The sequence below is a fragment of the Corythoichthys intestinalis genome, chromosome 18 (genome assembly GCF_030265065.1).
Source record: "Corythoichthys intestinalis isolate RoL2023-P3 chromosome 18, ASM3026506v1, whole genome shotgun sequence".
Lineage (NCBI taxonomy): Eukaryota > Metazoa > Chordata > Actinopteri > Syngnathiformes > Syngnathidae > Corythoichthys > Corythoichthys intestinalis.
Window position 1 is genome coordinate 28,904,211 of NC_080412.1, and position 21,453 is coordinate 28,925,663.

General features: G+C 38.9%; 2 protein-coding genes across 2 annotated transcripts; both read left to right on the forward strand.

Annotated features, from left to right (window-relative positions):
• The first annotated feature begins 36 nt into the window (after nt 1-36).
• LOC130906881 (odorant receptor 131-2-like) lies at nt 37-8,127 on the forward strand. The gene is made up of 3 exons (XM_057821562.1): nt 37-454; nt 623-752; nt 7,221-8,127. Exons 1-3 carry the CDS (start codon nt 37-39, stop codon nt 8,125-8,127), a joined length of 1,455 nt encoding a protein of 484 aa, XP_057677545.1.
• A 10,574-nt stretch (nt 8,128-18,701) lies between these two features.
• LOC130906882 (odorant receptor 131-2-like) lies at nt 18,702-19,643 on the forward strand. The gene has a single exon (XM_057821563.1). It carries the CDS (start codon nt 18,702-18,704, stop codon nt 19,641-19,643), a length of 942 nt encoding a protein of 313 aa, XP_057677546.1.
• Nucleotides 19,644-21,453: the final 1,810 nt, after the last annotated feature.

Sequence of the window (21,453 nt, forward strand, 5' to 3'; positions counted from 1 at the left end):
TGGGCTACGTCTTCCCCATTCATGCAACCTTTTTTGATGTCCAACGCGACCTCCAGGGTGGGTTTTGTGGAACGGATCGCAGCCATCACCCTGACCACCGCCTTCTGCTCAATCATCTTTTTTGTCAATGGTGCTATGTTGTTCACCTTGAGGAATAAAGGTGTTTTTCGTGAAACGGCGCGCTACATCCTGCTGTTCAACCTGCTGCTTGTAGACACGCTTCAGCTAAGCATCAGCCAGCTAATGTTCTGTCTAAGCGCCTTTCGCTTCACCCTTTCGTATCCCGTGTGCCTCCTTCTCTGCTTGTTGGCCAGTCTTCTCACTAAAATGTCTCCTGTACTGCTAGTCGCAATGTCATTGGAGAGATATGTGGCTGTGTGCCACCCTCTCCGACACGCCTCCGTCACTACTGTCAGGGACATGGCGGTGTTCGTGTGCACCTTGTGGAGCTTTTGTTTTTTCAATGTTCTCATTCAGGCATTTTTATTTATATATTATTTTCCTTTCGACCAACTGGAGAATCTTCAAATGACACAGTTGTGCAGCTACAAATCCCTGCTCCTTGTGTCTGCCGGTCAAATCCACCACACTGTTTCCACGTTTTTTGTGTTCATTTCCGCAGGTCTGAGCATTTTTTTCAGCTACGTGGCCGTAATCATTGTGGCCAGATCAGCGGCCGCAGACAAAGACTCTCCAACTAAAGCTCGTAACACACTGCTGCTGCACCTGTTCCAGTTGAGCCTCTGCCTCTTGTCAGTGCTTTACACAACTCTGTTATCATGGATAGCCACTTTCTTTGAATGGGTGGTTTTCATGCGACTCCAATATTTTTTGTTTGTATGCTTTATCCTACTGCCCAGAGGTCTGGGTTCGCTGGTGTATGGCCTGAGAGATCAGAGCCTCAGGGGCCCGTTTCTGTACCATATCTGCTGTCATGTTGTATTGCCAGTTGCTTCTGAATAAGCTGCACTTGGGACACATTCAAACTGTACTGCCATTAACACGAAGAAACACATCTACATGGCAACCCTTTTGACCCTGTATTGGTTTATTTGTACATGCCATGGTAATACAAGCAATGATGTGTATGTACAAGTCTATTGTCATACACCTGCAACAATAACCTTTAGAATTGTGAACTTTCTGACAGTGACTTGGGGGGAACTGTCTTAGGGGTCTGGAAAATGTTTTAGACTGTCATCTCGTATACTTTGTGTGACCTGCCTTTATCGTACAATAAAATGACATGATGTTTGAAAAGCTTTGTCCTCATTTTCTTAAAAATTGCCCTTGAATGTGTTTGTCAAGAAATACCATGGAGGGGGATAACAATCATAAAAACACTACAATGTAAAATTATTGAACTTGGGACTGATATTATATAAAGTCTTGGCCCAAAGTGATTTTTTATTTCAATTCTATCCAAAAAAAAAAAAAAAAAAAAGAAGATTATAGACTTCAAAAAGGAGAATAAGCTTGTCAATAGGACCACACCAATAGACACACAGCCACACTGTCACTTTTTTACACGTCTTTTCAGGGAATTAATCACACACAGTAGCACATTTTTATACCTGTAAGTTAACTAAATTCACACCTAACAAACATAATTTACACTCAAATTGATAAAATTGTTTGGGTTTTTTGTCACTGTTGAAGATAGCTTATACTTGAAGCCTACATAAATGTGTTTGTACTGAGGGAAGAATTAAGCCAAGTACATCATAACCAAATAATTGAAATGTGAATAGAAATGATTATTCAGAGATGGACCTAGAACTGAACATACAGATTTTGGAAATCGTATAACAGCATAGATCATTTTCTAAGGATTTCTTACTTTCCTGACAGAATTATTCAATGTAACTGCACACTGTGCACATTGGATTAAAAATAATAACATTAATCTCCTAATCACTTCAATGGCTAAATGTATTTTTAACTGTTTCCTCTCCTGCCTGCCGCTTCTCCCGCGTGCCTACAACAGCGCCTGCTTGTGTGTGTGTGTGCGCTGTAGTAATGATCTGCTTCAAACACGTCATGGAAGTAAATACACAGTCGTCAGTGGTCAAGAGCGCTGTCTGTTAAGCCGTTGTGTGACAGAGCACAACAGTGATTTGGTTATGTTTTTGATGTCACGTTATGACACATACTGTAACTTTGGGGTGTTACTATTTACAACCTGAAATTAACCTTTTCACGCATTAATTATGACTTCTTTTTTTTCTCTCTCTCATTCTGGGCACTCATTTAACTCCAGCGGCGTCACTAGGTTTTAAGAACAGGGGGGGGCTTAGACCCCAGGTGTTGCATAGGATGTAAGTGAACGTAGCGTAATAATTTATATACCGGAGTATATACGTGTAAATACGTATATATTAGGGCTGCAGCTATCGAATATTTTAGTAATCGAGTAATCGACTGAAAATTCTATCGATGAATCGAGTAATCGGATAAAACAAATATATTTTTAGGTGAAGAGCAATTATAAATATACATGAGAAAACAAGACATTTCATGTAATCTTGAACCATTTTCAGTCAATCAATGTCTTTGTTTTCGATGTATATTGTTGAAAACAGCCAACAACTGCATCTCAGATGTAACTAGAATAAAAAAAAAAGACTTAATTCACTGCTTTCACTCAAAAAACCTGTAGATCTTTTTTTTTTTTAAATTTTTTTTTTGTTGCAGTGTTCAAAATAAATGTATGATACAGGCTGTATTGGAGCACATTAGGGACCAGTGCTACTTGGTGTTTTATCCAGCAATGACTACTGAGCTAAAATTGATAGTTAGCATTATTGAGTTTTTATTTTACACCCTCATCACTCTACAACGCTAGGTTATGTTAAAGCCTGTATGTAAGACACGTTAGCCACGCATCGAAAGTGGTCATAATTAATAGAAACCTAGCCCTCCGCTGGGCTAACGTTACGTGAGCTAATGACATTAAAGTTCATCTTATTTATCAGCGCTTAGCACTCTTTATTAGCACTTAGCGCTCTACTGCTTTAAGATGGTGGCTGTTTACTAACGCTGGCCAGACGCGGCCGAGTCTGTCATTTCGCATCTTGTTCAACATACATGTGTTCTCTACAAGACTCATCAGACGCTACCTGCTACCAACGTAGCATCGTGCGGGCTAGTATTTAGCAACTTCGGCGTCGTTTGTAGCGGCTGTCGGCTGCAGTAAGTTTTTTTTTTTTTTTTTGCTTCTTCCTCTACGCACGGGACATCAGCGCGTTGTCCTGCATTAAAAGTAGTCCGAGCAAAACCTGATGCTTAGAGCTGTCAAAATAAACGATTACTCGAGGTGAATAAAATTACTCGGATCAGTTTTTAAACTCGAGTTACTCGAGTTGCTCGAGTATTCGTTTCAGCTCTAGTATATATATATATATATATACATACATATATATATATATATATATATACATATATATATACAGTATATACACACACATAAATATATATATATATATATATAAAATATAAATATAAAATATAAAAAAACTTTTTCGTGCATGAATTATGACTTCTTTTTTTCACTCTTACGGGGCACTGACTTAACTTACTGGTTGCCATTGACTGAACTTCCCAGTCTAAATGGATTGGACCCTCAATGGCATGCGATCAGTAAAATACTATGAAATTTGTTTCGAAAAATATTACTGTTACTGTTACTGCACCCGCGAGGCGCCCCCACCCGCCCGCGACACCACCGCGCGCTCAACGGGACCCACGCATGACCAGACGCAACCAGACAAGCCCAAGCTGTCTAACCACTGGGCCAGGACCGGCGACGGGACAGCACAGGGCAGGACGCCAACAAACTCCACCTGTGAAGCTGACAGAAGAAGAGGTTTATCAAACACCCTTAATTTTTCTGAATCTGGTAATTTATATATAGGGTGTCACAGAAACAATGCATACATTCCCCAGCAGCTGGCAACGAAATTGTTTATGGGTTTCATTGTAGATTAAAGTGCGTACGACAGGAGAAAAAGTCTTGAATAGGATTATTATGTGAATTAGAATCATATTTTGAGACGATTCGACTATATACAACAATTTAGCAAAGCGCAGATGACAAGAAATTAGTCTTTTAATCTGCTGGTTAGCCACGCCTACCATTATAGGGCTCTAGCGTCCCCAACATTGTTGTTAATAACGGCGTTAGAATATAACGGCGTTACTAGCGGCGTTATTTTCTTCAGTAGTGAGTAATCTAATTAATTACTTTTCTCATCTTGGCAAAGCCATTACCGTTGATTGACGCGAGAAAAGTCTGAGAAAGACGGACTCATGGAATCGAGAGAGCAGAGCAGGAGTGGGGAGGAGGCAAGGGAGGGTGACGCCGTTGCAAACGCGATGCTACTATGCTAGGTGGCTCCAATAATACCTGACTGTAGCCGATAGCCTACAAACTATGCCCACATGATGCTTCGGTAGATATCACATAGATACAGAACTAGATGCAAATGACAGACACGGCTGCATTAGCAACATGTATAATAAAGAACTAGATGCATTAGTAAACAGCCGCCATCTTAAAGCAGTAGACCTGTTGTAGAGAACCTTCCTAGCAAACCTAAGTAACTTTTTATCTAAAATGGTCCTAAATGGGCAAAATCTTGACTTAAATCTATCTTTAAATGATTAAATAGTTTTAACAGTGGCGCACCCAAGGGGTGGCCGCGGCCGCCCCTATAAATTTGTTGGCCACCCCACTGGCCACCCCGCTTGCCAGTATATCGTTAGACTGTTGTAGCATCAGTTATGCATTTCATCCCAAATGCAAATCTGCCAGCACCTGCTTTTCCCCAGTAATTATTTTGTTTTGTTAAATGTACACCTTATGCCTAATATATATGTGACACAATAAAACAGAATTGTTTTGGAACTTAAAATGTTGACTGGACAGTTATGGACTATGCACATTAAATCATTAGTAACATCAAATATTACACAATACACCAAAGTATATCAGTAGCCATGTCCTTAAGTCTTTCTGATAGTTTTCCCCTGCCCTTTTTTGCTGCAATAATATAATGGAAACCTGAAATTATGGCTTTTTGTTTTGGTGTGCCACCCCAAGATTTTAAGTGGCCCCATCTGGCCACCCCTATGAAAAATTTCTGGAGGCACCACTGAGTTTTAAAACTTACACATGTCAAAAGTAGACAGAAGGAACTACCGGTAATACAATAATGGGAGCAATTTTAACAACTTAAACGGTTGATTCACAACATTAAATGACTTCCACACATAGCAAAGGTTACTATCTAATTATCGCAATATCCGCAATACCCCTGTGTCTAGTTAAATTTAGGGTAAAGAATTGGGCTAGGGCCAATTGTCCCAAAAAACAAACCTTTAAACTTCACATTGTGTGATCTGTTTTTTTTTTTTGTTTTTTTTTTTGAGAAAAAAAAACATCAAAATTATCACCAGTTACTTTGCCAAGTAACTAATTACTCTTTCATCCAGGTAACTGAGTTACTAACGCAATTACTTTTGGGAGAAGTAATTTGTGACTGTAATTAATTACTTTTTTAAAGTAAGATTAACAACACTGGTCCCCAACAAGTGGATGACGTCAGCGGAGTCACGATTTTCTCTGATTCAGGCTACGCACGCCTACACTAGGAAAGATAATTTTCTGCAGGGCATTTTACCGACTATTTATATACCTGTCCACATTTCGTTAAAGGTGCGTTTAAGGCCCCGCTGCTTCTGCAAGGTGCGCCTGCATTTGCGCAAACTACGCATGCCTAGAAAGCAGAAGTCTAATGTGTTACGTCATCGCCCGCGCGGTTTACCTCTGAACTGGAAAGTCATTACTTGCCCGTGGCAATTTTCGAAATTACTACACATTCTATACTGTCATTATTTTGTGATCACAAATTTTTTTTTTTGTGATCGCAATGGCGTACCGCAAGCAAAACGTCACTTCCGTTCATTTATAGTCATGACATTAGCTACTGTTGCTAAGATGGGACACGCGACCTTTTGTCCCTAATAGGAAATGAATGGAAATAGTGTACGAAGGAGATGTTTACAGAGGTAAACCTACCAATTCTCTCCGAAAATGATGTCCCTGGTACCAAATTCACTGGCAAAGATGTGGAAGAGCATAAAAATGTTCAGTTAAAGAGATGGCTTGAGTGTCGAAGGCTGAAAAAGACGAAAAAAACGAGCCGAGTTAAGCATAGCCTTAGCTTTTTTATCGACGGGACTGAATGACATTCTCCTTTTTCAACAAGCTATCCTTTACCATCAGCCCTGTCTTTCTTATATATTATATTCTCTGGTTGTCCTATGTCTTTGACCGTTCTCGGGGGTAATTTACTTAGTTTTGTGTAGCGATTACTACTCAGTGACAGCCAACGAACACTTTTAAATTTTTAATTGATAACAAATCTTAATTCTATAATTTATTTACACTTCCCCCTTACTAAAGTTTTTTTTTTTTTTTTTTAACAACAGAAACTGTAACAGTGGCAGTCAGATACCATTGTCATTCTTTTTAGGTCATTCATTGTCAGACAAAAGCAGTACGGCACAACGTTACGCTAAAAAATAAGTTAAAAATATAAAAATGGCTTAAATCTTTGTCCTCTGAAAGACCATGCCAACCCAACAAATTGTTTACTGCATATGAAATGTGAATGGATTCACTGAGCTGCTGTTAAAGTCCGCGCAAGTTGATTCAGTCTTCACATTTTCTCCTCCCAAGTTTTTGGTTTCGGGAACGTCTGAAAAAAACATCCTTCATATGTCGTAATGTCTAGAGTCGTTTCTCTCTACTCCAGGGGTCCCCATCCACCGACCTGTACCGGTCCGTGGCACATTTGCTACCGGGCTGCAGAGAAATAATATTTTATTAACGATCGCATTCTGGCCGAATTAACTTTGGCCTGTGCCCCTGCTTAATGTTATTTCTTAAATTTACTCAATGGCTGCCTCTGAAGGTGATAGAAGTTCAAACTTTCAGTGTGATGCTCACAAGGGGTGGGGTCATTGGTGGTGTGTCATGGTGACCTGATGGGTCAACATGGTGCAAGCAAACATATAAAGCCATCCACCAGGTAGTCTGTCTGTTGTGATGTGACTCAACATGCTGGAGAACGTTTAGTCTTTTTTTTTGGGAGGGGGGGGGGGGCTACATCTTCCCCATTCATGCAACCTTTTGTGCTGTCCAACGCGACCGCCAGGGTAGGATTTGTGGAGCGGATCGTAACCATCACCCTAACCACCTTCTCCTACTCAATCATCTTTTTTGTCAACGGGGCTATGTTGTTCACCTTGAGGAGTAAAGGTGTTTTTCGGGAAACGGCGCGCTACATCCTGCTGTTCAACCTGCTGCTTGTAGACACGCTTCAGCTAAGCGTCAGCCAGCTAATGTACTGTCTGAGCGCCTCTCACTTCACCCTCTCGTATCCCGTGTGCGGCTTTCTCTGCTTGTTTGCCAGTCTTCTCACTAGAATGTCTCCTGTACTGCTAGTTGCAATGTCATTGGAGAGATATGTGGCTGTGTGCCACCCTCTCCGACACGCCTCCGTCACTACCGTCGGGAACACGGCGGTGGTCGTGTACGCCTTGTGGAGCTTTTGTTTTTTCACTGTTCTCATTCAGGCATTTTTATTTATATATCATTATCCTTTCGACCAACTGGAGAGTCTGCAAATGAGACAGTTGTGCAGCTACAACACCCTGCTCCTTGTTTCTGCCGGTCAAATTCACCACACTGTTTCCACGTTTTTTGTGTTCATCTCAGCAGGCCTGAGCATTATTTTCAGCTACGTGGGCGTAATCATTGTGGCCAGATCAATGGCCACAAACAAAGACACCCCAATTAAAGCTCGTAACACACTGCTGCTGCACCTGTTCCAGTTGGGACTCTGCCTTTTGTCAGTGCTCTACATAACTCTGTTATCAAAGATCGCCACTTTCTTTGAATGGCTGGTTTTCATGCGACTCCAATGTTTTTTGTTTATATGCTTTATCCTACTGCCCAGAGGTCTGGGTTCGCTGGTGTACGGCCTGAGAGATCAGAGCCTCAGGGTTCTGTTTCTGTACCATCTCTGCTGTCACGTTGAATTGTCAGTCGCTCCTGATTAAGTTGTTATTGTGTCATGATAACATCTCTCTTTTGTTCTGTCTGCACCAGGGACACATTCAAACCTCATGCTCTGTACTCCCATCAACACAAAGAAACATATTTGCATGGAATCCCTTTTGACTCCGCATTGGTTTGTTAGTACATTGCATGTTAATACAAGCATGATGTGTATGTACAAGTTTATTGTAAGACATTTGCAACAGAAGCCTTTAGAATTTCGAACTTTTTGACATTGACTTGGGGGGAAACTGTCTTAGGCTACTGGAAAATGTTTTAGACTGTTATATAGTGCACTTTGTATGCCTTGCCTTTGTTGGATAATAAAATGACATGATGTTTGAAAAGCTTTGTCCTCATATTCTTAAAGTTGCCCATGAATGTGTTTGTCAAGAAATAACATGGAGGGGGAAAAACAAGCAGAAAACACCACAATGTAAAATGATTGAACTTGACACTGATATTATATAGTCTTGGCCCAAAGTGATTTTTATTATAATTCTATCAAAAATGAAAAAAGATTATAGACTCTTCAAAAAAGGGGATACAGTTGTCAATAGATCTACATCAAGAGACCCACAGCCGCACTGTCACATTTTTTACACGTCTTTTCAGGGGATTAATCACACACATTAGCACATTCTCATACCTGTAGGTTCACACCGAACAAACATAATTTCGGCTCCAATTGATAAAATTGCTTTTTTGGGGGGCACTACTGAAGATAACTTATACTTGGAGTCTACATAGATGTGTTTGTACCAAGGGAAGAATTTAGCCAAGTACATCATAAACAGATCAATGAAATGTGCATTCAAATGATTACACAGAGACAGACCTAGAGCTGAACGTAGACACACAGCCACACTGTCACTTTTTTACAAGTCTTTTCAGGGGAATTATCACACACAGTAGCACATCTTTATACCTGTAAGTAAACTAAATTCACACTTAAAAAACATAATTTACACTCGAACTGATAAAATTGTTTGTGTTTTTTGTCACTGTTGAAGATAGCTTATACCTGAAGCCTACATAAATGTGTTTGTACTGCGGGAAGAATTTAGCCAAGTACATCATAAACAAATAATTGTAATGCAAATACAAATAATTATTCAGAGACGGACCTAGGACTGTACATACAGATGTTGGAAATCATATAACAGCTTAGATCATTTTCTGAGCATTTCTTTACTTTCCTTACATAATTATTCCATATCACTGCACAGGGTACACAGGGGAGATAAATATATATATATATCTGAAAAAAGGAATTATATTAATCTCCTATTCACTTCAATGGCCAAATTTGTTTTTCTTTCAAAATTGTTTTCTCTCCTATCGGCTGCTTCTCCCACCTGCCTACAAGATCGCCTGCCTGTGTATGTGTGTGAGCTCGGTGGCGGAAAATTTTGGGGCCTAAGGCGAACATATCCAGGGGCCCTCTTCATGGGTCAGGGGTTAAAAAGGTGAGAAGGGCGTGGAGGAAATTATATATATATATATATATATATATATATATTTTTTTTTTTTTTTTTTTTTTTTACTAATTTAGCAATGAAATTTTTGTTGGCGCTTATTAATTCACAAAACCATATTGGAACACTTAAAATTTTCATTAAAGTACAACCAATCATGTAAATAACAATAGTTAATCACAAATAAACAATGAGGTTAAATGCTGATAGCATTTACTAGTGCGAAAGAATGGAAAGTAAACAGATTCAGAACACTGACTTTGCCTTTCCAACATTATTCAAAACAATTCTTGAAAAAATTCTAGCATTATTATTATAGTATACTACTATATATAATAGTAGTATGATAAATATTATTCATTGCCAATCATATTTGTCATAAAGAGTGTCATTTGAAAGCTATTCTTAGTGTAGAATCTGCATTCTGTGGTGTTTACATATATATTAATTCTAGTAATTCTAGGGCTGTCAAAATTATCGCGTTAACGGGCGTTAATTAATTTTTTAAATTAATAACGTTAAAATATTTGACGCAATTAACGCAGATGCCCCGCTCAGACAGATTTAAATGACAGTAGAGTGAAACGCTCACTTGTTGTGTTTTATGGAGTTTTGCTGCCCTCTGCTGGCGCTTGGGTGCGACTGATTTTATAGGCTTCAGCACCCATGAGCATTGTGTAAGTAATTATTGACATCAACAATGGCGGGCTACTAGTTTATTTTTTGATTGAAAATTTTACAAATTTTATTAAAACGGAAACATTAAGATGGGTTTTAATATAAAATTTCTATAACTTGTACTAACATTTTTCTTTTAAGAACTACAAGTCTTTCTATCCATGGATCGCTTTAACAGAATGTTAATAATGTTAATGCCATCTTGATGTTTATTGTTATAATAAACAAATACAGTCCTTATGTACCGTATGTTGAATGTATATATCCATCTTGTGTCTTATCTTTCCATTCCAACAATAATTTACAGAAAAATATGGCATATTTTATAGATGGTTTGAATTGCGATTAATTGCGATTAATTACAATTAATTATTTTCAAGCTGTAATTAACTCGATTAAAAATTTTAATCATTTGACAGCCCTAATTAATTCTGAGTCTTATATTGGGGGGTATGTGGGATTAACTCCAGAAATCGTTATTTATATGACGAACATGACGTGCTTTTATTTTGAAATGTTCACCGGAGGTACGTTCGCTAAACGGCTAACCGAAAGCTTTACACTCCGTAAAAAAAAACATTCTTCGTCGTTGCTTGTGGTGTCACTGATAGATTAATTTTTTTTTTCGTTAGCAAATGCTGTTAAACAGCTGTTGAGTGTTATTGCATGACTGATTGGAACTGTACTTGCATTTTTTCACCACAGGCTGTGCTGTCGTGTATTTTGTGTTCGGTGTGAAGAAGAAGACAGTTAAAAGAGGCATTAGCGGCCTGTTCTCAACTTCTCCCTCGCTCACTGCACTTTGGCTCTCATGGAGAGCACGTTCACTCATGTGTTCGAAATAAACAATATCTGACATGCAAAGTAGCAAGTATGTTGTAAAAATAGCAAGCTTTGTGGCGTGAAAAACGCGGGAGAGCTAAGTGAAGCTAACGAACAGCTAAGCGGAGCTAAACGGCACTAAATGAAGCTAGGCGACTGATACTCAGTCCGTCGTCGTGGAACAGTCCATTGTAGTGCCTGTGTGTAGGGGAGAGATAATATAAATGAAGCATTCAAATGGCTTTCTTTTTTGTTTTGTTATTTGTTTGTTTGGTATGCTGACATAATTATACATAACGAATAGTTGGGGGTGCTGCTGGCTCCGGTGGCACAAGCCCTTGCTCGTTGCAGCAAGGGCAGCTGGTTGGGGGCCCCCTACTGGTTGGGGGCCTAAGGCGATCGGCTACTTCGCCTGAATAGTAGATCCGCCTATGTGTGCGCTGTAGTGATGATCGGCTTCAAACACGTCATGGAAGCACATACACAAGAGTCAGAGGTCAAGAGTGCTGTCTGTTAAGCCGTTGTCTGATATAGCACCATGGCGGATTGGTTATGTTTTTGATGTCACATTATGACACATACTGTAACTTTGGGGTGTTACTATTTACAACGTGAAATTAACCTTTTCATGCATGTATTATGACTTTTTTTGTCTCTCTCTCTTACAGGGCACTCATTTAACTCACTGATTGCCAGGGACGTCACTCAGTTTTAAGAAAGGGGGGGCTTAGCCCCCAGGAGTTGCGCAGAATGTAAGTGAACGTAGCGTACAAGCGCAAAAACAAAGACTGATAATTTATATATACATATTTTTAATAATGAACAGAGGCGTGCGAAATTTCCGGTTCTTAGATTATTCGCGATTCGGCCGTGGAAGATACGAGAACGATTCACAAACATCCAAATTCCGATTATTGAATTATACCAGGTAAAGCGGAAATAAAACACAGCGCGTTCATTGGGACGCCGCGGTCTTCGGGACGCAATGAGGAACAGACTGAGAGTAAATATCATGTTCAACTCATGCCGCAAGATAAAAAAAACCCAACAAAAAAATCGAATAATACCTGGCTGCAGCCATCAGCCGCTACAAACAGCGCCCAGTTGCTAGTTGCTACAAACATACGGTTATGGTAGATATCACATATATGTAGAACTAGATGTCAAATGACAGACGACGACGGCGTTAGAACATGTACAAAGAACTAGATGTGAAATGACAGACTTGCCGGCGCTAGTAAACAGCCGCCATCTTAAAGCAATAGACTTCTCTGGAAGGCTCTGTTGTAGCGAACCAAATTACTTTTGATCTAAAATACCCCTAAATCGACAAAATCTGGACTTGAATCTATCTTTAAATGATGAAACAGTTTTAAAACTTTGACATGTCGTAAGTAGACGGATGGGAAATTATGGAATAACGGGAGCAACTTTAACAACTTAAACGGTTGAGTCACAACATTAAATTAATTGAATGAAGTTTAAAGCTGCTGATACAGAATGGAAGGGGGGGTTGGGTGCATCAATAATCGATTTATAATCGAATAAGAGCCTCTGAATCGTTGTTAGGTTTTGTGTTGGTTTTCTCCGAGTGTGACTTGTCCCTGTGATTGCCCATTGATTTCACCTGTTGTACCTGCTCCTAGTGTATCCTCCAACCTGCATCCTCATGTGTTGCCCAGCTGTTCCTCGTTGTCTCGTTACCCCTTGTCTGCGTGTGTGTATATACGCTTCCATTTTCTTTTCACTCCTTGTTGCGTGATTGTCTATCTCAACGTCAATTTCAGGTCCTGTCCAAGCCCTCATGTACCAGTCCCTCCGTTCAAGTAAGTTTTGGTTTGAACATTGCCTTTTTGATCCCCAGTCCTTTTAGTTGTACTTTGTGCTTTTGGTTAGTTATTATTAAAACGTTTTTTGAGTTCACTGCCACCGGCCTTGCTGCCTTTTGTTTCCCCTGCAAATGGGTCCACATCACATGCCTGCCTGCGTTTTCCTGACAATCGTAATCAAATCGTTAGGTGCCCAAAGATTCCCAGCTCTAATAATTAATAATAATTTATATACTGATATATGTATATGTGTTTTTCGGAGTTTTCCCACCCTTTGCTGGAGCTTGGGTGCGACTGATTTTATAGGCTTCAGCACCCATGAGCATTGTGTAAGTAATTAGTGACATCAACAATGGCGAGCTACTAGTTTATTTTTTGATTGAAAATTTTACAAATTTTATAACGAAAACATGAAGAGGGGTTTTAATATAAAATTTCTATAACTTGTACTAACATTTATCTTTAAGAACTACAAGTCTTTCTATCCATGGATCGCTTTAACAGAATGTTAATAATGGTAATGCCATCTTGTTGATTTATTGTTATAATAAAGAAATACAGTACTTATGTACCGTATGTTGAATGTATATATCCATCTTGTGTCTTATCTTTCCATTCCAACAATAATTTACAGAAAAATATGGCATATTTTATAGATGGTTTGAATTGCGATTAATTGTGATTAATTATGATTAATTAATTTTTAAGCTGTAATTAACTCGATTAAAAATTTTAATCGTTTGACAGCCCTAATTAATTCTGAGTCTAATATTGGGGGGTATGTGGGATTAACTCCAGAAATCGTTATTAATATGACGAACATGACGTGCTTTTATTTTGAAATGTTCACCGGAGGTACGTTCGCTAAACGGCTAACCGAAAGCTTTACACTCCGTAAAAAAAAACATTCTTCGTCGTTGCTTGTGGTGTCACTGATAGATTTAATTTTTTTTTCGTTAGCAAATGCTGTTAAACAGCTGTTGAGTGTTATTGCATGACTGATTGGAACTGTACTTGCATTTTTTCACCACAGGCTGTGCTGTCATGTATTTTATGTTTGGTGTGAAGAAGAAGACAGTTAAAAGAGGCATTAGCGGCCTGTTCTCAACTTCTCCCTCGCTCACTGCACTTTGGCTCTCATGGAGAGCACGTTCACTCATGTGTTCGAAATAAACAATATCCGACATGCAAAGTAGCAAGTATGTTGTAAAAATAGCAAGCTGTGTGGCGTGAAAAATGCGGGAGAGCTAAGTGAAGCTAACGAACAGCTAAGCGGAGCTAAACGGCACTAAATGAAGCTAGGCGACTGATACTCAGTCCGTCGTCGTGGAACAGTCCATTGTAGTGCCTGTGTGTAGGGGAGAGATAATATAAATGAAGCATTCAAATGGCTTTCTTTTTTGTTTTATTTGTTTGGTATGCTGACATAATTATACATGACGAATAGTTGGGGGTGCTGCTGGCTCCGGTGGCACAAGCCCTTGCTCGTTGGGGCAAGGGCAGCTGGTTGGGGGCCCCCTACTGGTTGGGGGCCCCCTACTGGTTGGGGGCCTAAGGCGATCTGCTACTTCGCCTGAATAGTAGATCCGCCTATGTGTGCGCTGTAGTGATGATCGGCTTCAAACACGTCATGGAAGCACATACACAAGAGTCAGAGGTCAAAAGTGATGTCTGTTAAGCCGTTGTCTGATAGAGCACCATGGCGGATTGGTTATGTTTTTGATGTCACATTATGACACATACTGTAACTTTGGGGTGTTACTATTTACAACGTGAAATTAACCTTTTCATGCATGTATTATGACTTCTTTTTTTCTCTCTCTCTTACAGGGCACTCATTTAACTCACTGATTGCCAGGGACGTCACTCAGTTTTAAGAAAGGGGGGGCTTAGCCCCCAGGAGTTGCGCAGGATGTAAGTGAACGTAGCGTACAAGCGCAAAAACAAAGACTGCTAATTTATATATACATATTTTTAGTAATGAACAGAGGCGTGCGAAATTTCCGATTCTTAGATTATTCGCAATTCGGCCGTGGAAGATACGAGAACGATTCACAAACATCCAAATTCCGATTATTGAATTATACCAGGTACAGCGGAAATAAAACACAGCGCGTTCATTGGGACGCCGCGGTCTTCGGGACGCAATGAGGAACAGACTAAGAGTAAATATCATGTTCAACTCATGCCGCAAGATAAAAAAAAAACCAACAAAAAAACCTAATAATACCTGGCTGCGGCCGTCAGCCGCTACAAACAGCGCCCAGTTGCTAGTTGCTACAAATATACGGTTATGGTAGATATCACATATATGTAGAACTAGATGTGAAATGACAGACGACGACGGCGTTAGAACATGTACAAAGAACTAGATGTGAAATGACAGACTTGCCGGCGCTAGTAAACAGCCGCCATCTTAAAGCAATAGACTTCTCTGGAAGGCTCTGTTGTAGCGAACCAAATTACTTTTGATCTAAAATACCCCTAAATCGACAAAATCTGGACTTGAATCTATCTTTAAATGATGAAACAGTTTTAAAACTTTGACATGTCGTAAGTAGACGGATGGGAAATTATGGAATAACGGGAGCAACTTTAACAACTTAAACGGTTGAGTCACAACATTAAATTAATTGAATGAAGTTTAAAGCTGCTGATACAGAATGGAAGGGGGGGTTGGGTGCATCAATAATCGATTTATAATCGAATAAGAGCCTCTGAATCGTTGTTAGGTTTTGTGTTGGTTTTCTCCGAGTGTGACTTGTCCCTGTGATTGCCCATTGATTTCACCTGTTGTACCTGCTCCTAGTGTATCCTCCAACCTGCATCCTCATGTGTTGCCCAGCTGTTCCTCGTTGTCTCGTTACCCCTTGTCTGCGTGTGTGTATATACGCTTCCATTTTCTTTTCACTCCTTGTTGCGTGATTGTCTATCTCAACGTCAATTTCAGGTCCTGTCCAAGCCCTCATGTACCAGTCCCTCCGTTCAAGTAAGTTTTGGTTTGAACATTGCCTTTTTGATCCCCAGTCCTTTTGGTTGTACTTTGTGCTTTTGGTTAGTTATTATTAAAACGTTTTTTGAGTTCACTGCCACCGGCCTTGCTGCCTTTTGTTTCCACTGCAAATGGGTCCACATCACATGCCTGCCTGCGTTTTCCTGACAATCGTAATCAAATCGTTAGGTGCCCAAAGATTCCCAGCTCTAATAATTAATAATAATTTATATACTGATATATGTATATGTGTTTTTCGGAGTTTTCCCACCCTTTGCTGGAGCTTGGGTGCGACTGATTTTATAGGCTTCAGCACCCATGAGCATTGTGTAAGTAATTAGTGACATCAACAATGGCGAGCTACTAGTTTATTTTTTGATTGAAAATTTTACAAATTTTATAACGAAAACATGAAGAGGGGTTTTAATATAAAATTTCTATAACTTGTACTAACATTTATCTTTAAGAACTACAAGTCTTTCTATCCATGGATCGCTTTAACAGAATGTTAATAATGGTAATGCCATCTTGTTGATTTATTGTTATAATAAAGAAATACAGTACTTATGTACCGTATGTTGAATGTATATATCCATCTTGTGTCTTATCTTTCCATTCCAACAATAATTTACAGAAAAATATGGCATATTTTATCGATAGTTTGAATTGCGATTAATTGCAATTAATTGCGATTAATCAATTTGTTAAGCTGTAATTAACTCGATTAAAAAATTTTTTCGTTTGACACCCCTAATATATATAAATTGAGAGAGAGAGAGAGAGAGAGAGAGAGAGAGAGAGAGAGAGAGAGAGAGAGAGAGAGAGAGGGTAATGCCATGACTTTCGCTCACAACACAACAGTAATTGTTTGTCCCCAAATATTTGTAAATCTCGCAGATTACATTTTGGGCACATGTGCAACAAAAATCGCTGTACATTCAAACCCTGAAAAATACTACAAATTACTTGAATTTAAGTAATATCTGTGTCAGGCTAATTTGCATTACACACGCAAACACACCCAAACACGCACCCCAACAAATATCCAAACATTATACATATATTCATACATACATAAAGTACAGGCCAAGAGTTTGGACACACGTTCTTATCCATGCGTTTTCATTATTTTCATGACTATTTACATTCTCACTGAAGGTAATAAAACTATAAATGAACATGTGTGTAATTATGTACTTAGCAAAAAACAAACAAACAAAAAAAAACAGGTACAATAACTAAAAACATGGATAATATTCTATTATCTTCAAAGTAGCCACCCTTTGCTCTGATTACTTTTTTGCACACTCTTGCCATTTGGCGTTTGGTCCTTCATTTGTGTTGCATTAAATGAGGTGTGTCCAAAACATTTGGCCTGTACTGTACACAGTACATAAATGAGCTATTCTATGCGTAAAGTGAGAAACACAGCTGACGCTCCAGAAGAAAGTCAACCCAAAGATAGTAGTAAAAAGCCTTAACTTTATACACAACCTGGACTTTCACAATCCATTTCAAACTTTTGACCACAAAACAACAAAGGTAAGATGTGCGCAGAGATTCTCTGTACTAGTATGCAAGCCAGGTTATTATTTGTCAGACGCAAAGCATTTGGTCTATTAATTATATGGGACTTTCTGCTGTTAGCAGGGGCCTGGAGCTAACTAACTTTTACTACCAGCAGTGATATATACTCACTTTCTTTAAAAACCTTCTTATGCCCATGCTTCATCCATCTATTGACATTCATGCTCTGCTCTGTGTGCGTCAGAGGTACACACACGATGTCGGTTTGAGCAAGGTCACAGGAATAAAGCGACTGAACTTTTAGTGGTGTGGCCGCTCTTTATATGAAATATATGATATGTGGAATGGATTGGACAATGACGCACGGAGGGGGCTCTCTACCTTACTCAATGAAGTGAGGGGATACGGACAGATTTATGATCATATTTAAGTTAATAATGACAGGTTATATGATTATTGATTTAAACTGATATTCTGGCAACTTCATCGTGAATATGGCAGCATTTTTTAAAAATAAAACAACATTTTTTTTAGGGGGGCTTAAGAATATTTTAGGCCTGACGACGCCACTACTGGTTGCCATTGACTGAACCTCCCAGTCTAAATGGATTGCATCCTCAGTGGCATGCCATCAGTAAAATACTATCAAATTTTTATTTTTTAATATTACTGACACTAAGGGCCGCAACCAGAGTGTTTTTTGTTTTTATCCATTTTTGATTATTACTATGAACATCATATAATTAATTTAGCAGTTTATTAACATTGTATTAATTTCTAAATCTATTTATATAATTATATAAATATATCACAAAAAATACAGTAATGATTAGCAAATAAAAAATATTTACTAGTATATAATAATAATAATAATTACTAATATTTGTGTCTTAATGACAGAAAATTCTCACTTGTCCTTTGAAGGGTTAAACTTTAAATAGCTGTCCACTGTTGTGACAACTGTACGTGAAAGGGCTAATAAACAATCTTTGTACTGTTCTAAAGGCTTTAATGTTATTTCTTAAATTTACTCAATGGCTGCCTCTGACGGTGATAGACGTTCTGACTTTCAATGTGATGCTCACAAGGGGTGGGGTTACTGGTGGTGTGTCATGGTGACCTGATGGTCAACATGGTGCAAGCAAACATATAAAGCCGTCAACCAGGCAGTCGGTCTGCTGTGATCTGACTCAACAAGCTAGAGAACGTTTAGACTTTTTTCTTTTTTTAGGGCTGCATCTTCCCCATTTATGCAACCTTTTTTGCTGTCCAACGTAACTGTCAGGGTGGGCTTTGTGGAGCGGATCGCAGCCGTCACCCTGACCACCGCCTTCTGCTCAGTCATCTTTTTTGTCAACGGGGCTATGTTGTTCACCTTGAGGAGGAAAGGTGTTTTTCGTGAAACGGCGCGCTACATCCTGTTATTCAACCTGCTTCTTGTAGACACGCTTCAGCTAAGCATCAGCCAGCTAATGTACTGTCTGAGCGCCTCTCGCGTCACCCTCCCGTATCCCGTGTGCGTCCTTTTCTGCTTGTTTGTCAGTCTTCTCACTAGAATGTCTCCTGTACTGCTAGTTGCAATGTCATTGGAGAGATATGTGGCTGTGTGCCACCCTCTCCAACACGCCTCCGTCACTACCGTCGGGAACACGGCGGTGGTCGTATACGCCTTGTGGAGCTTTTGTTTTTTCACTGTTCTCATTCAGGCATTTTTATTTATATATTATTTTCCTTTCGACCAACTGGAGAGTCTGCAAATGACAGAGTTTTGCAGCTACAACACCCTGCTCCTTGTGTCTGCCGGTCAAATCCACCACACTGTTTCCACGTTTTTTGTGTTCATCTCAGCAGGTCTGAGCATTATTTTCAGCTACGTGGGTGTAATCATTGTGGCCAGATCAGTGGCCGCAGACAAAGACTCCCCAACTAAAGCTCGTAACACACTGCTGCTGCACCTGTTCCAGTTGGGCCTCTGCCTCTTGTCAGTGCTCTACATAACTCTGTTATCAAGGATCGCCACTTTCTTTGAATGGCTGCTTTTCATGCGACTCCAATCTTTTTTGTTTGTATGCTTTATCCTTCTGCCCAGAGGTCTGGGTTCGCTGGTGTATGGCCTGAGAGATCAGAGCCTCAGGGTTCCGTTTCTGTACCATCTCTGCTGTCACGTTGCATTGTCAATCGCTTCTGATTAAACTGTTATTTTGTCCTGAGAAAGCTCTCTTTCCTCCACCTGCACGTGGGATGCATTCAAACTGTACTGCCATCAACACAAAGAAACATGTGCATGGCATCCCTTTTGACTCTATTGGTTTGTTAGTACGTGGCATGGTAATACAAGCATGATGTGTATGTACATGTCTATTGTAATTCACCTGCAAAAAAAACCTTTAGAATTGGGAACTTTCTGACAGTGACTTGGGGGGAAACTGTCTTAGGCTTCTGGAAAATGTTTTAGACTGTCATATCGTATACTTTGTGTGACCTGCCTTTATTGTACATTAAAATATGATGTTTGAAAAGCTTTGTCCTCACTTTCTTAAAAAATTGCCCATGAATGTGTTTGTCAAGAAATACCATGGAGGGGGAAAACAATCATAAAAACACCACAGTGTAAAATTATTAAACTTGAGACTGATATTATATAAAGTCTTGGCCCAAAGTGATTTTTTATTTCAATTCTATTAAAAAAAAAAAAAGATTATAGACTCTTCAAAAAAGAGAATAAGCTTGTCAATAGAACCACACCAATAGACACACAGCCAGTCTTTTCAGGGGATTAATCGCACACAGTAGCACATTTTTATACCTGTAAGTAAACTAAATTCACACCTAACAAACATAATTTACCCTCAAATTGATAAAATTGTTTGGGTTTTTTGTCACTGTTGAAGATAGCTTATACCTGAAGCCTACATAAATGTGTTTGTACTGCGGGAAGAATTTAGCCAAGTACATCATAAACAAATAATTGTAATGCAAATACAAATAATTATTCAGAGACGGACCTAGAACTGTACATACAGATGTTGGAAATCATATAACAGCTTAGATCATTTTCTGAGCATTTCTTTCCTTTCCTTACATAATTATTCTATATCACTGCACAGGGTGCACAGGGGAGATAAAAAAATATATATATCTGAAAAAAGGAATTATATTAATCTCTTACTCACTTCAATGGCCAAATTTGTTTTTCTTTCAAAATTGTTTTCTCTCCTATCGGCTGCTTCTCCCACCTGCCTACAAGATCGCCTGCCTGTGTATGTGTGTGAGCTCAGTGGCAGACTTGGCAATTTTGGGGCCTAAGGCGAACATATCCAGGGGCCCTCTTCATGGGTCAGGGGTTAAAAAGGTGAGAAGGGTGTGGAGGAAATTAGATAGATAGATAGATAGATAGATAGATAGATAGATAGATAGATAGATAGATAGATAGATAGATAGATAGATAGATAGATAGATAGATAGATAGATAGATAGATAGATAGATAGATAGATAGATAGATAGATAGATAGATAGATAGATAGATAGATAGATAGATAGATAGATAGATAGATAGATAGATAGATAGATAGATATAGATTTTTTTTTTTTTACTAATTTAGCAATGAAATTTTTGTTGACGCTTATTAATTCACAAAACCATATTGGAACACTTAAATTTTTCATTAAAGTACAAACAATCATGTAAATAACAATAGTTAATCACAAATAAACAATGAGGTTGAATGCTGATAGCATTTACTAGTGCGAAAGAATGGAAAGTAAACAAATTCAGAACACTGACTTTGCCTTTCCAACATTATTCAAAACAATTCTTTAAAAAATTCTAGCATTATTATTATAGTATACTACTATATAATAATAGTAGTATAATAATTGTAATTATTATTCATTGCCAATCATATTTGTCATAAAGAGTGTCATTTGAAAGCTATTCTTAGTGTAGAATCTGCATTCTGTATTGTTTACATATATATTAATTCTAGTAATTCTAGGGCTGT

What these genes read in the sequence shown, in the direction of transcription:
- LOC130906881 (XM_057821562.1), top strand. Translation starts at nt 37, where the DNA reads ATGTCCAACGCGACCTCCAGGGTGGGTTTTGTGGAACGGATCGCAGCC. An exon ending in GTGCACCTTGTGGAGCTTTT is followed by an intron (nt 455 to 622) that starts GTTTTTTCAATG and finishes TCATTTCCGCAG; the next exon opens with GTCTGAGCATTTTTTTCAGC. An exon ending in CAGTTGAGCCTCTGCCTCTT is followed by an intron (nt 753 to 7,220) that starts GTCAGTGCTTTA and finishes CGCGACCGCCAG; the next exon opens with GGTAGGATTTGTGGAGCGGA.
- LOC130906882 (XM_057821563.1), top strand. Translation starts at nt 18,702, where the DNA reads ATGCAACCTTTTTTGCTGTCCAACGTAACTGTCAGGGTGGGCTTTGTG.